This window comes from Gekko japonicus, unplaced genomic scaffold, assembly GCF_001447785.1.
Source record: "Gekko japonicus isolate JY-2015 unplaced genomic scaffold, Gekko_japonicus_V1.1 scaffold761, whole genome shotgun sequence".
NCBI lineage: Eukaryota > Metazoa > Chordata > Lepidosauria > Squamata > Gekkonidae > Gekko > Gekko japonicus.
Genome location: NW_015177030.1, coordinates 345,341 through 357,381, shown reverse-complemented (window position 1 = coordinate 357,381; position 12,041 = coordinate 345,341). Strand labels below are relative to the sequence as shown.

General features: G+C 49.4%; 1 protein-coding gene across 1 annotated transcript in view; it reads left to right on the top strand.

The window, feature by feature from the left end:
• Positions 1-1,180: 1,180 nt before the first annotated feature.
• SRRT (serrate, RNA effector molecule) overlaps positions 1,181-12,041 on the top strand; it is a 22,215-nt gene continuing 11,354 nt past the window's right edge. The window contains 6 exon segments of the mRNA XM_015427914.1: positions 1,181-1,239; positions 3,049-3,183; positions 3,488-3,546; positions 3,549-3,606; positions 4,083-4,229; positions 5,128-5,316. Coding sequence (XP_015283400.1) covers positions 3,065-3,183; positions 3,488-3,546; positions 3,549-3,606; positions 4,083-4,229; positions 5,128-5,316 — 572 coding nt within the window. The 5' untranslated portion in view covers positions 1,181-1,239; positions 3,049-3,064.

The window sequence follows — 12,041 nt, the reverse complement described above, 5'->3', positions numbered from 1 at the left end:
ATCCATTACTGAAGCGTGCTGAAAGTGGACTAAACGGCCTGTCTGAACGCACCCTGTGTATATCAGAGCAAAAGTAACAATTTTATTTTTAAGGTGAAATCCAAAAACCCAGGGCACAGTTCATAGGATACCTTTTACTAGGATCAAGCAAATGACACTTAACACTGCAAGCTTTTGAGTTCTCTTGGTCAGGCAAGATGTTAAAAATACAAAAAACAAGCAAAGGAAGCTTCAGGACATGATCCTTGCACAGTCTGTGTTGTGCCTAGGTGCAAGCTGCAGATCTCCTGCTTGAATCCAGCGACCCCGCTTTTTTTTTTCTGAGCAAGAGGCCGTCAAATGGTCACACACACACCCCCACCGCCAGCACTGAATCTTTCAGAAGAGGGCGAGGAAAGCCCTGGGCTGCTGCGGCATTAACTCTGGAAATAAATGTAAGACCTTGCACGAAGTATGGCCTCATGTAAATCTAAGTCTTCCAGCTTTACTTCACGTTGCAATGTCACCAGGAGATCAGTATTCCCTCTAAGCTCCGTTAGTATGAGCTACCTCACAGTTTTTTAGCCTCCAGCTCACACATTTTTGTCTTCGTTCAGGAAGGATGTGGCTCCAGTCCAGAACAAACTAATTCATGCAGCAGCCAAATCACCTTCCTGCTCACAACTTCAATGCCGGTAGCTCGCAAAGCAGAATTTTTGCTGATAGGACTCCACAGTTTAGAGGGAGCATTGCTGGAGATTAGGGTTCGCAATCTCCAAGTGAGGCCTGGAGACCTCCCGGAATCGCAACAGGAGAAAATGGCCACTTTAGAAAGTGTGGATTCCATGGCCTCAGGTCCCTCCCCCAAAACATCCAGGAATGTCCCAACCCAAACTTGGCAACCCAACGTGACGCTGGGACTCCCTGGGGAAATAACGGTAAAAACCACAAAAACAAACACCAATAAGGCCTCCCAAGGGGCGTGGAGGCCGCCCGGGACTCCTTTTCCCGGAAGCCGCTCTAGGCCACATCGCAGGCCCGTCGTCTGCCCATCTCTCTATGTTCTTCCGGAAGGGGGCGGGGGAGGAAGCGGCCGGCCGGAAGCGCCTTCTACTCCCCGGGGCGCCCCCACCTCCCGCTCTCATCCGGGTCCTCAATACTCGCCTCCTCCTGATTGGCCCTCAGCCGCCGAGCGGCCGGACGTGACGCCAAGTGGAGACGCAGCTTCCGGAGCGGAGGAGAATAGCGAGAGCGAGGAAGGTGGGCTGGGAGGCCGGCGCGCAATCCCTCCACGCGGGTTGGGGGGCTCTGCCGCGTTCAAGACCCTCTAAGCCGAGTGAGTGTGAGCCGGCTCACAGGTTTTTTAGCCTCCGGCTCTCAGATGTCTGTCTCGGCTCAGGAAGGAGGGGGCTCCAGAAGGGCAAACTAATTGATGCAGAGCAGCCAAATCGCTCAGAACTTTTAAGGCCAGGACCTCACAAAGGAGAATTGTTGCTCACAAGACCCCACAGCTTAGAGGGAACGTTTTTCCAACTGCAGTCTCCAAAATTGCGCAGAATTTTTACACTGGCCGGGCTTAATGTTTTACTCTCGGCAATTTTATTCGGAAGACTCCTTTATTCGGAAGACCCTTTGCCAACAGATTTTGCCCTTGTACCTATGAAGCTATTGGAACAGTTATACCACGTGCCGTTTGAATGTTGTTGTTATTCTGGTATTAGGCGACGTATTTTATCACCCGTCTTGGGTGGTGTTTCAGACTCTCCTAGGCCGAATGAACTGTTATTTCTTTTAAATAGCACAGAGGAAAACATAATTGAACTTGCGGCAAAATTTTTACTGGGCTGCTGCTTCTATACGTAGTAAAATGCTCTTATTTCTTTTAAATAGCACAGAGGAAAACGTAATTGAACTTGTGTCAAAAATTTTACTGGGCTGCTGCTTCTATATGTAATAAAATGCTCCAAGTGCTCAACGTAGGGTATCTTTTAACAGAAGTTGTATTTTATGTAGAATCTGAATTTTATTTCCCAGACACTATGTTTTTATTTCTCTGAAATGCCCGAATTGCTGTGTGTGTGTGGAGTCCTAGGGCTGCCATTTGCTCCAGGGTAACTGATCTCTGAAGTCTGGAGCTGAGCTGTGATTCCCATTCAGCTGGTGCCATGAGTGTGGAGAATGCAGGAGTTGGGCTTTGAGGTCCACGGCGCTTCCCCCGGCACTGTGTATTAGGTGTGCCAGCTCTCAGTTGGGAAAGTCCTGGATATTTGGGGGTGAAGTTTGGAGAGGGAGAGCCCTGTAGCTAGGGATTTTTTGGGAGAGGGGTGCAGCTAATTAAATCAAAGTTAATTACATCAATTCAATTTGAGGCCAGCCCAGGGGGGAGGGCCCCCTCTCCAGGCCCCATTCGGCGGTTGGCAAGCCTGTGTGTGTGTTTGTGTGTTAAGTGCTGTCGAGTCACTTCCAGTTTATGGCAGCCCTGTGAATTAATGTCCTCCTTTCGTTAACAGTCTTGCTCAGGTCTTGCAAACGATTGCACGTCTATTTGAGCATTAAAAAAAATATTATTTACTGAAACATCTATACTCCATCTTTACTCATGGCTCATTTCTAAAAATATTTACTTATTTGCTGAGTTCCTCGGTGAGGAGGAGGCACGGGGCCCCTTGGCACAGTGCGGACTTTGTGTGTCAGAGGCCCTGGATCTGTCCCTGCCATTGGCTGCTGCCATTCACCCCTGCCAGTTCAGCCTGCTTTCCTTTTTGCCTTTGTCTACTTTATGATATGATGGGATCAATGCTCCCTCTAAGCTGTGGAGTGTTGTGAGCAAAACTCCTACTTGGTGAGCTCCTGGCATTAAAGTTGTGAACGATTAGTTTGGCTGCTGCATAACTTAGTTTGCTCTGGAGCCCTCCTTTCTGAGCCAAGACAAAAATGTGCAAGCCGGAGGCTAAAAAACTGTGAGCTAGCTCACACTCAGCTTAGAAGGAACACTGGATGGGATATTTGTTCCACCCCACAGGTGATTATATTGGATTAAATCTTTTTCTCTTGCCTGCTTTGCACTAGTTATTTTCCTGCCTCAATGGGGGACAGTGACGATGAATATGACCGCCGGCGCAGAGACAAGTTCCGGCGGGAGCGAAGCGACTATGACCGCTCTCGTGAACGCGATGACAGGCGGCGGGATGACTGGAGTGACAGGTGGGCTTTCAGGATTTGGGCTGGTGGTCAGGGAGCTGGGTGAATTGTCCTCTGTCTTGGGGGATCTTTCCTGTTCTCCGGGTCACCGTGTGGATTTGTGCAAGTCCTTTGTTCAGCTTTGGATTCATCATCTGTATAACCAGTATGAGGAGTAACCTTGCAGGGTCAACTTGAAAGCATCTGCAGAGATGGAACCGTAACCAAATAATTGCCAGATTTCCCTTTTTGTCACAGGGAATGGAGAAAGGAAGAGATGAGCAGTGACAGTCATGCATTTTATAATCTGTGTACCTCTTACTCTCAGGGAGTGGGATAGGGGCCGAGAGCGCCGGAGCCGAGGAGAGTACCGGGATTATGACAGTCGGGGTGCCCCCCGCCTCGCCATGATCTGAGCCCTCCACAGAAGCGGATGCGACGGGATTGGTAGGTGGTGCTGCCCGCCCCCTCCATTGCTCCTCCCTTTCTTATCCTGTGTTAGGTAGGTTCTGGCTCCAAATGGGCATATAGTCCAGTATGTATGTGTGAGTCTGACACCACTTAGGGACCTGACCTTGGCACACCCACAAGCAGAGCATGAGAGGGAGATCTGTCCCCTGATGTTTGTTCCCCACATTTGCCAGTCAGAAGCATGTTTGTGCACGTTGCCTGTCAACAAGGAGGCTCTGTTTTTTGTTAACTTTTTTTTTTAAGCTTGTGTGTCAGCATGGTCAATTGTAACCTGTGGCAACAGTTTCTGGAAGTGAATTACGTGTAGCACGAAGAAGGGCTTCCAGGCATAACGGAGGCCACAGTCGCAAAGCAGGTTGCTGTAAAAACAACACCACTGCCACGCTTAGTGTCCTGGTTCTCTCCCAGTCCTCTTGAGGATGTTTTTCTGCCCCCTCCCCCAATTTCCACAGGGATGAGCACACAGCCGACCCCTATCACAGTGGCTACGAGATGCCCTATAGTGGGGTCTCCACTGGCCCCACCTATGGACCTCCCCAACCTTGGGCCCACCCTGAAATGCACGTGACGCAGCACCACATCTTGCCTATCCAAGCCAGGTAAGCCGAATCCTCTCAGCCGGTTCCACAAAGCCTCCTGGCTAGAAACCACCCAAAAAGCTTGAGACTGTGGCACTGAGCCACAAATTATATTTTGTCTGAAGTCTGGCTGTTGGTCCCTCTAAGAGCCCCAGATGCGTGCAGGCACAAGGGCATCCCCATCTTGGCGATGCAGGGGTTAAGTAGACCAAATGTGTCCGTGAAATTCTTTACTCATCTCTTTGGCTTCCTTCATCTTAAGCGCTCAGAGCAGTTTCTGGTTTTAAAGAGCAACTTAACTTATTTAAAGGCATATTGTTGTTTATTTGCTTAGCTAAGGCTTGAAGAGATTCTTGTCATAGTCTGTAGTCCATAATATTTGTAACTCTGGAACAAAAACTTAAGTTTTAAGGTGGTGTTACTAGGTAAATAGAGTTGAATTGTATATTGGAGAATGAGGGGGGAGGGGAAGAGAGAAACAGGAGGATTCAGCGGGTTTTCTTCTAGGGCCTTTGGGGGGAAATGGTGCATGATAGAATTCAACCAACAAGGCAAAGAGTTTACAATAAGGGCTTCATAAAATCTCAGTTTTCCCGCTTTGTAGCTCAGTCCTAGGTGGCAAAAAAAACCCTCCCCAGCTCAGATAGAAAGTTCTCTCAAGCTTCTGGCAGATGCAGGCCCCTGAGCATTTGGGGGGGGGGGTTTCCCTCTGACTGCGCTCTCAGGGCCTTTGGTCAGAAATGGTGACATCATACAGGGTGTTCAGAGGTTGTGGTGGGGGCGCACACTGTTGTTGGCATATCTGTAGCTAGCACCTGAACACTTGAAAACCCGCTGCAGAATTTTATTTGGTAGAAAATCTGCTTCCCCTTAGGCGCCATTGAAGTTTGAGATCCTATCTGCATTGTTCTCTTCCTAGGCTGGGGAACATCGCAGAGGTGGACCTGGGCATTGCCCCGCCCGTCATGAAGAGTTTCAAGGAGTTCCTCCTCTCCCTGGATGATTCTGTTGATGAGACGGAAGCCGTAAAGCGCTACAACGACTACAAACTGGAGTTCCGGCGCCAGCAGATGCAGGACTTCTTCTTGGCCCACAAGGATGAAGAGTGGTACGTCTCCCGCGGGCTGGGCCTCCTGCTTTTGTGGAAAGTGGGCGGAACAAGGCAGGGAGGGTTGGGTTTGCTCAGCCTACGCCGCTGGCTCTGAGCAGCTGGGAAAGTAGCGAAGCCCTCGGAGCAGGTTGGTTGGTATGTCATGCAATGAGTGCAAAGGTGTCCCTGCTAGTTCTTGAAATGGTGTTGCTGCTGCTTAGGACTTGAAAAATTTGCTCTTGAAGTGAAAATACAGCAATTATGAACAAAGCCAGAAACCTCATGCCCACTGTTCATACTGGCGCATACAAACCCTTAGCGCACAGATGTTTGGCTCAGCAGAGGGCAATGAAGTTCCAGTGAATCACACTCAATGATAAGTCAGGTTCTCCCAATTAGAAGGTGTGGTTTTGAGGTAGGGTAGAGCCCCTTTTAGAGCAAAAGGGAGAGGGACAAGTTGTGTGAGATGGAGCTAGGGTGTAATAGAAACAACTGGCTCTTACTCCTGAGTAAATGTGCACAAGCGTGGGCTCAGTATATCACATGGGAACCTGAATATGCCAAAAAACTACTGATGCTACTGTTGAAACAAATGGGCGTTGATATCCTATAATATTTCCTAAATACCAATGAATGAAATGTGTGTTGGTTTTTAAAAAAATGCTAAAATGACGTCTAAGAAGAAAAAAACCCCACCTTTTGGAACAAAAGCCCAATTGCATTGAAAGGTACACTGTATGTTTTCTAACTATAGCTTATCGGAACGAATAATTTCAGCATGCATAGCTTTCTCTTGTTTGATTTATTCTTACACACCATGTATCCAATGTCATGTTTTCTAGCTTGAGGGGCCATGTTGTGTGCTGGAATGAGTGGATGATTGTGCCAGCCCATCCTGAGCCAGTTTGGTGTAGTGGTTAAGTGTGCGGACTCTAATCTGTGAGAACCAGGCTTGATTCCCCACTCCTCCACTTGCAGCTGCTGGATGACCTTGGGCCAGTCACAAGTTCTCTCAGAAGGGTTCTCTCAGGAGCAGTCCTCGAAAGAGCTCTCTCAGCCCCACCTACCTCACAGGGTGTCTGTTGTGGGGAGGGGAGTTGTGAGGAGTTATAAGCCACTCTGAGACTCCTTCGGGTAGTGAAGGGCGGCGTATAAATCCAATCCTCCTCCTCCTCCTCCTCCTCCTCGTCTTCTGATACGTACAAGTGACTCACTTAGAACTTTGCCAGGTACAGATACATGCATTTAAGCATAAGGGTTTTTAGATACAAATGACATCTCAGTTACTATTAGAATTGGTTAGCCAGCTCAATTGAGATTAGTCCATCTCTCCTAGAATTCTATAATGCTTTAAAAGGTAAAGGTTCCCTTGCTCGAAAGCCAGTCGAATCTGACTCTAGGGTTGCGGTGCTCATCTCCGTTTCAAAGCCGAAGAGCCAGCGCTGTCCGAAGACGTTTCCGTGGTCATGTGGCTGGCATGACTAAACCCCAAGGCGCACGGAACGCTGTTACCTTCCCACTGAAGTGGTACCTATTTATCTACTTGCAATTTCTGGCTTTCGAACTGCTAGGTTGGCAGGAGCTGGAACTAGAGATGGGAGCTCACTCCATCATGCAGCACCCGGGTCTCGAACTGCTGAACTACTGACCTTCCACAGCCTGCAGTTCAGCATCTTAACCACTTGAGCCACCGCACTTATAATGCTTAAGTAGTTTTTAAACTATAGTTTAAAACAATTCATTCTGAGATTTTTACAAGGTAATGGTAATAATCTTCTAAAAAAACTAATTTACACAACAATCAAATGCAGGCTCACTCACAACTTTAATGTTAGTAGCTCTTTTGGCTCACGAGGTAGAATTTCTGCTCATAACACTCCACAGCTGAGAGGGAACAGCCCTCTTTGGGCATGAGTTTTCTGGCTTAGTTCGTAATTGCAGGAAGAAATTCCCGCCTTGTATTCTTTGGTTCTCCTCGACATTTTTGCGACTATAGAGTCGAAGCTGTGGAGCTGAGTGGAAATGATGGGGCCTGCAGAGGCTGTGGATCCTGTGCATACTTGCATGAGAATAAATCCCACGGTGCACAAAGGGAATTATTTCGGAGCAAACGTACATGAAATTGCACTGTGAATTACATAAGTGGAGGAATTCCACTTCTGGCGCCCTCTGCTTGCAAGGGCCTCTTCTCCGGACCGTTGTGTTTGTGTGATTCACTTGTTCTAGGAGGTGATAAACGTGGGGATCTGATCCCTCTCACAACAAGCACAGTGAAATAGCAGACTGCAACGGCAGCCAGAGGGCCACACACAGCTCTGATGGGGTGGGGTGGGGGGTTGCGTCAGGGATGATGTAGAGCAGCCCAGCCGGGGGGGGCTCGAGTGCTGGTTGAGGAAGAGATGCCTGCTGAGAGCACTGAACAGGAAAAGATTGAGGGGAGGGGCCTGTATCCAGGTCTCCTAGGCGTTGTGTAAGTGTGGCACTGACCTGAGGCGAAAGGTTTTCCCAGGGGCCTTTGCCCGTGCACGGAGTCTGATTTAAGTCAGGCCGCTTCCCATGAAAAACATTTAAGCGGCTTGGTTCAAGCCGGTCCGTCCCCATTTTGGAAGATGTATCTTTGCTCAATGGGACCGTCTGCTCCCGTACTTCGAGGCTTACCTTTGGCCAGCTGTGTTACTTGCCAGTCAACAGGCAGTGTCTGTATCGGTCTCTCAGATCTGTATTCCCACAACTGCCCTGTGAGGTTGGAGACTGTCCAGAGGTCACCTGTAGGCCTTTTGTTTTAACGGCTGGGCAGCAGTTTGAGTCCCCTTTTTCTCCACTCCAGGTCCCACGTGCCGATGACTGATTCTTTGTCATCTCTTTCTAAGCATTGGGCCCAGATTAACATTGCTGCAGATGCAAGGGTTTCCACTCAGGGAGTGTGATTTTCCACCTCCCCCTTCCTGCGTCAGCCTGCAATGCCTCCTGAAATCTGGTGTAGTGCTTAAGTGCGCAGACTCTAATCAGGGAGAACCAGGTTTGATGCCCCACTCCTCCACTTGCAGCTGCTGGATGACCTTGGGCAAGCCATAGTTCTTTCAGAGCTGTTCTCGCAAGGACAGTTCTGGAAAGAGCTCTCTGAGCCCCGCCTACCTCACAGGGTGTCTGTTGTGGGGAGGGGGAGGGAAAGGAGTTTCTAAGCCGCTCTGAGACTCCGTGATCGCAAGGGGGCATTTCAGGCTGCACAGAGGTGGGAAAGTAGTGCTCTGTGAGTGGAAGGCCTTGAGCTCACAAAACATCTGGTCTGGATCCAACCTGGTGTCTGCCTGGAAATACCAAGAACAGACTTGTGTCATTCTCAGTTCCCCTCTGTCTCCTTGGCAACTCCAAAAAAATCCCACTACTTCTCCCACGTACCTGCTTGGGTCACTCGAGACACATGGACAGCTGTGGGGAGCAGGAGGGATCGACTCCCCTTTTCCCTGCCAGGGTGTCTGGAGCAATGCTCCCTCTAAGCTATGGAGCCTTGTGAGCAAAAATTCTACTCTGTGAGCTACTGGCATTAAAGTTGTGAGCAAGCGATTTGGCTACTGCATACATTAATTTGCTCTGGAGCCCCATCCTTCCTGAGCGAAGACAAAAATGCGTGAGCCGGAGGCTAAAAAAACTGTGAGCTAGCTCACGCTAACTCAGCTTAGAGGGAACACTGGTCTGGAGATGATTCTTGCTTGCCCCAGGAGAGTGGCCTTTGACACATACACACCCCAGCCTAGGCATTTAAGTATTCGGCCCTCTGCGCTGCTTCATCGGGAGTCCAGACTGTTTGTGGGGGACCTGGTGAGATCTCAAAGTGAATCCCAGAGGAGAAGACTAGTCAGTGTGTCTTTCTATCAGCCCATCTTATTGATGGTATCCAAGATACTGTACAGATATGGCGCTAGGTATGCTTTGAAGCGCTAGGCCACGTGAGTTGGGGTTCTAAAGGCAAAACGGACCTGCAGAACTGACTTCCCGTTTCACTGAATTTGAATTCTCCTTCCCCCGTCAGGCAGACTCTGAACTTGATTAGGCCTCAGGAGGAAAAGTCACAGAGCAGGGAGGGGCAGGAGGGAGGTCTGGGGAGGCTGATCCTTGGGGCTGGGGTGGCGGTGGGGGCTTCCCGTCCCCTGGGCTGCATCTGTGCAAAGCCCCCACACACGCACACACCAGTGTTCCCTCTAAGCTGAGTTAGTGTGAGGTAGCTCAAGAGTTTTTTAGCCTCCGGCTCACACGTTTTTGTCCTTACGAAGGATGGCTCCAGAGCAGTGTTCCCTCTAAGCTGTGGAGTCTTGTGAGCAAAAATTATCCTTTGTGAGATACTGGCATTAAAGTTGTGAGCGAGCAATTTGTCTACTGCATAAATTAGTTTGCTCTGGAGCCTTCCTTCCTGAGCTAGGACAAAAATGTGTGAGCCGGACGCTAAAGAACTGTGAGCTAGCTCACACTAACTCAGCTTAGAGGGAACACTGCTCCAGAGCAAACTAATTGATGCAGTAGCCCAATTGCTGGCTCACAACTTTAATGCCAGTGGCTCACAAAGTAGAATTTTTGCTCACAGGACTCCACAGCTTAAAGGGAACACCATCATGTTTGGAATGGTGTGAGCTAAACATGTTGGGTTTGTATCAGTTGCAGGTGTCAGGGGGGGGAGTCAGATGCGACTTGGTGGGGTTCAACTTTTCGCGTCATTTGTAGAGTACTTGCTAGGCAGCCATAGCGCGTCTAATTTTTGCTCACAGGACTCCACAGTTTAAAGGGAACATTGACACGCACCATCATTTTTGGAATGGTGTGAGCAAAGCATGTTGGGTTTGTATCAGTTGCAGGTGTTGGGGGGGGAGTCAGATGCAGCTTGGTGGGGTTCAGCCCTTCGCATAATTTGTAGAGTACCTGCTAGGCAGCCATAGCGCGTTTGGACTGGCCCAGATCCTTAGCTAGGGGGGTTGGGAGGCAGGAGAGGCATGGATGAGACCGCTCTGGAGTAGTGGGGTGGGGGAAGCGGGACGGGAGACAGGTGGGCCCAAGAAGGAAGGAGAGCTGCTCTCCTTAGGAGCCTCTTCCCCTGAAGCAACTCGTCTCTTGGGGGCGATGTGGCGGAGGAAGCAGGAGTTCAGGCTTTCTCCTCGCCTGCTGAGAGTCAGTTGCTCACGTGGACGGGCTGGTTGTGTTCGGGACCTTTGCAAAAGCCCCGTCTTTGCTTTCTTTGCTCCAGCTGGTGGTTGAGAGTCGTTGAGCCTGGGCGGCTTGGTTCGCCCTGCTGCATGCCCTGAAACGCACAAGGTGGGCAACTTGTTTTCAAGTAAACGAGACTGCGGAGGGCCTGCTCTCCCACCAGTAGCCCCCTGGTCTGAGAGAGGTGCTGTCAGGCTCATTAGAACAGCCCCGATGGAGCAGACCCATGGTTTGTCTAGTCCAGCGTCCTGTCTCACACGGCGGCTCGTGCGAGACTGAGCTGAAGTGGCCAACTCTTCGCAGGTTGTTGGGCTGTCTGCATCAAGAAGCACAGCTTTCCTTGCCCGCAGATGGGAAGGGGGGAAATCTAGGGTGGGGGGGGTGTCGGAATAACAAGGGTTGTGAAAAAATTGGCAATTTTGAGGAGCACTGAGAAAAGTCTCCTGAAAGAGTTTCTTTTTTTTGGCATGAGTAAAACAGTTTCTAAGACAAGGTCTTACTTATCTGGAAAGTTTAGTATGAAAGATGTTTTACATAAAAAGAAAAATCTGGACATTTTCAAAGATGCATTTAAATATGGCTAATTTTGTCTGCAGTTAATGTGTGTGTTGTGGAGCTCAAAGATTTTCAGTTAAAAATCACTATCCGAATATATTGCCAGCCCTGTGTAGACTGTGGGAGACGCCTTCTCTCCAAATCATACACTTTTTTTCTTTACTACAAAAAGAGTGTTTTCTGTTTTCAGCGTTTATTTTTTCTTACCTGCCAAATGGCAAAAACGAAGGGGTGCATCCCAGGGGTGTTCCAGGGTGCAGCGGTCGGGAGCATTCTGTTCTGTTAACCAGCACTTGTGTTTGTTTGGGCAAAATGAGGGCATTTATACTTTTATGTTCTCTAAACAAACGTATTACAGTTTTATAAGCTAAGCTGTACATGATGCATATTATGTTATTATAAAAGTAAAGTAAGCTTAAGGTCTAGAAGAAAGTATTGCATGTATTTCAGTGTTCTCACAATTTTCTGATTGTCGTCCCACCCACCGCCCATGGCTGCAAAATTTCTGGAGGCCTGCCCTGCCCTGGATAGCCCAGGCTGGCCTGATCTCGTCAGATCTCAGAAGCTAAGCAGGGCCGGCCCTGGCTAGTATTTGGAAGGGGGACCTCCAAGGAATGCCAGGGCTGGGATGCAGAGGCAGGGGATAGCAAGCCAGCCCCACTAGGGGTCACCACAAGACAGCTTGACACGATGGCAGAAAAGAAAGAAGTTAAAAAAAAATTCTCTGAAATTTTTTTCTGGAAGCTTCATTTCCCCTCCACCCCACCTGCCCCCGGGTACCTCTGTCTGGGAGAAGCTGGTCACCGGGCATCTGTCCTCCTTTCTGTCACAGCCTCAAGACCTGATTTTGGCCCACAGGAAATTAGAATTTTTTTCCCTCCCCCAGGAAGGGGAGCCAGGTCACTTCTGCCTGTCGGAATGGGGTCCCCCCAGTTCCTCAAAGTTTGGGGTGCTGGTGCAAAAGTTCCCACCCAAGGAAGGGAGGGGCCTATCGG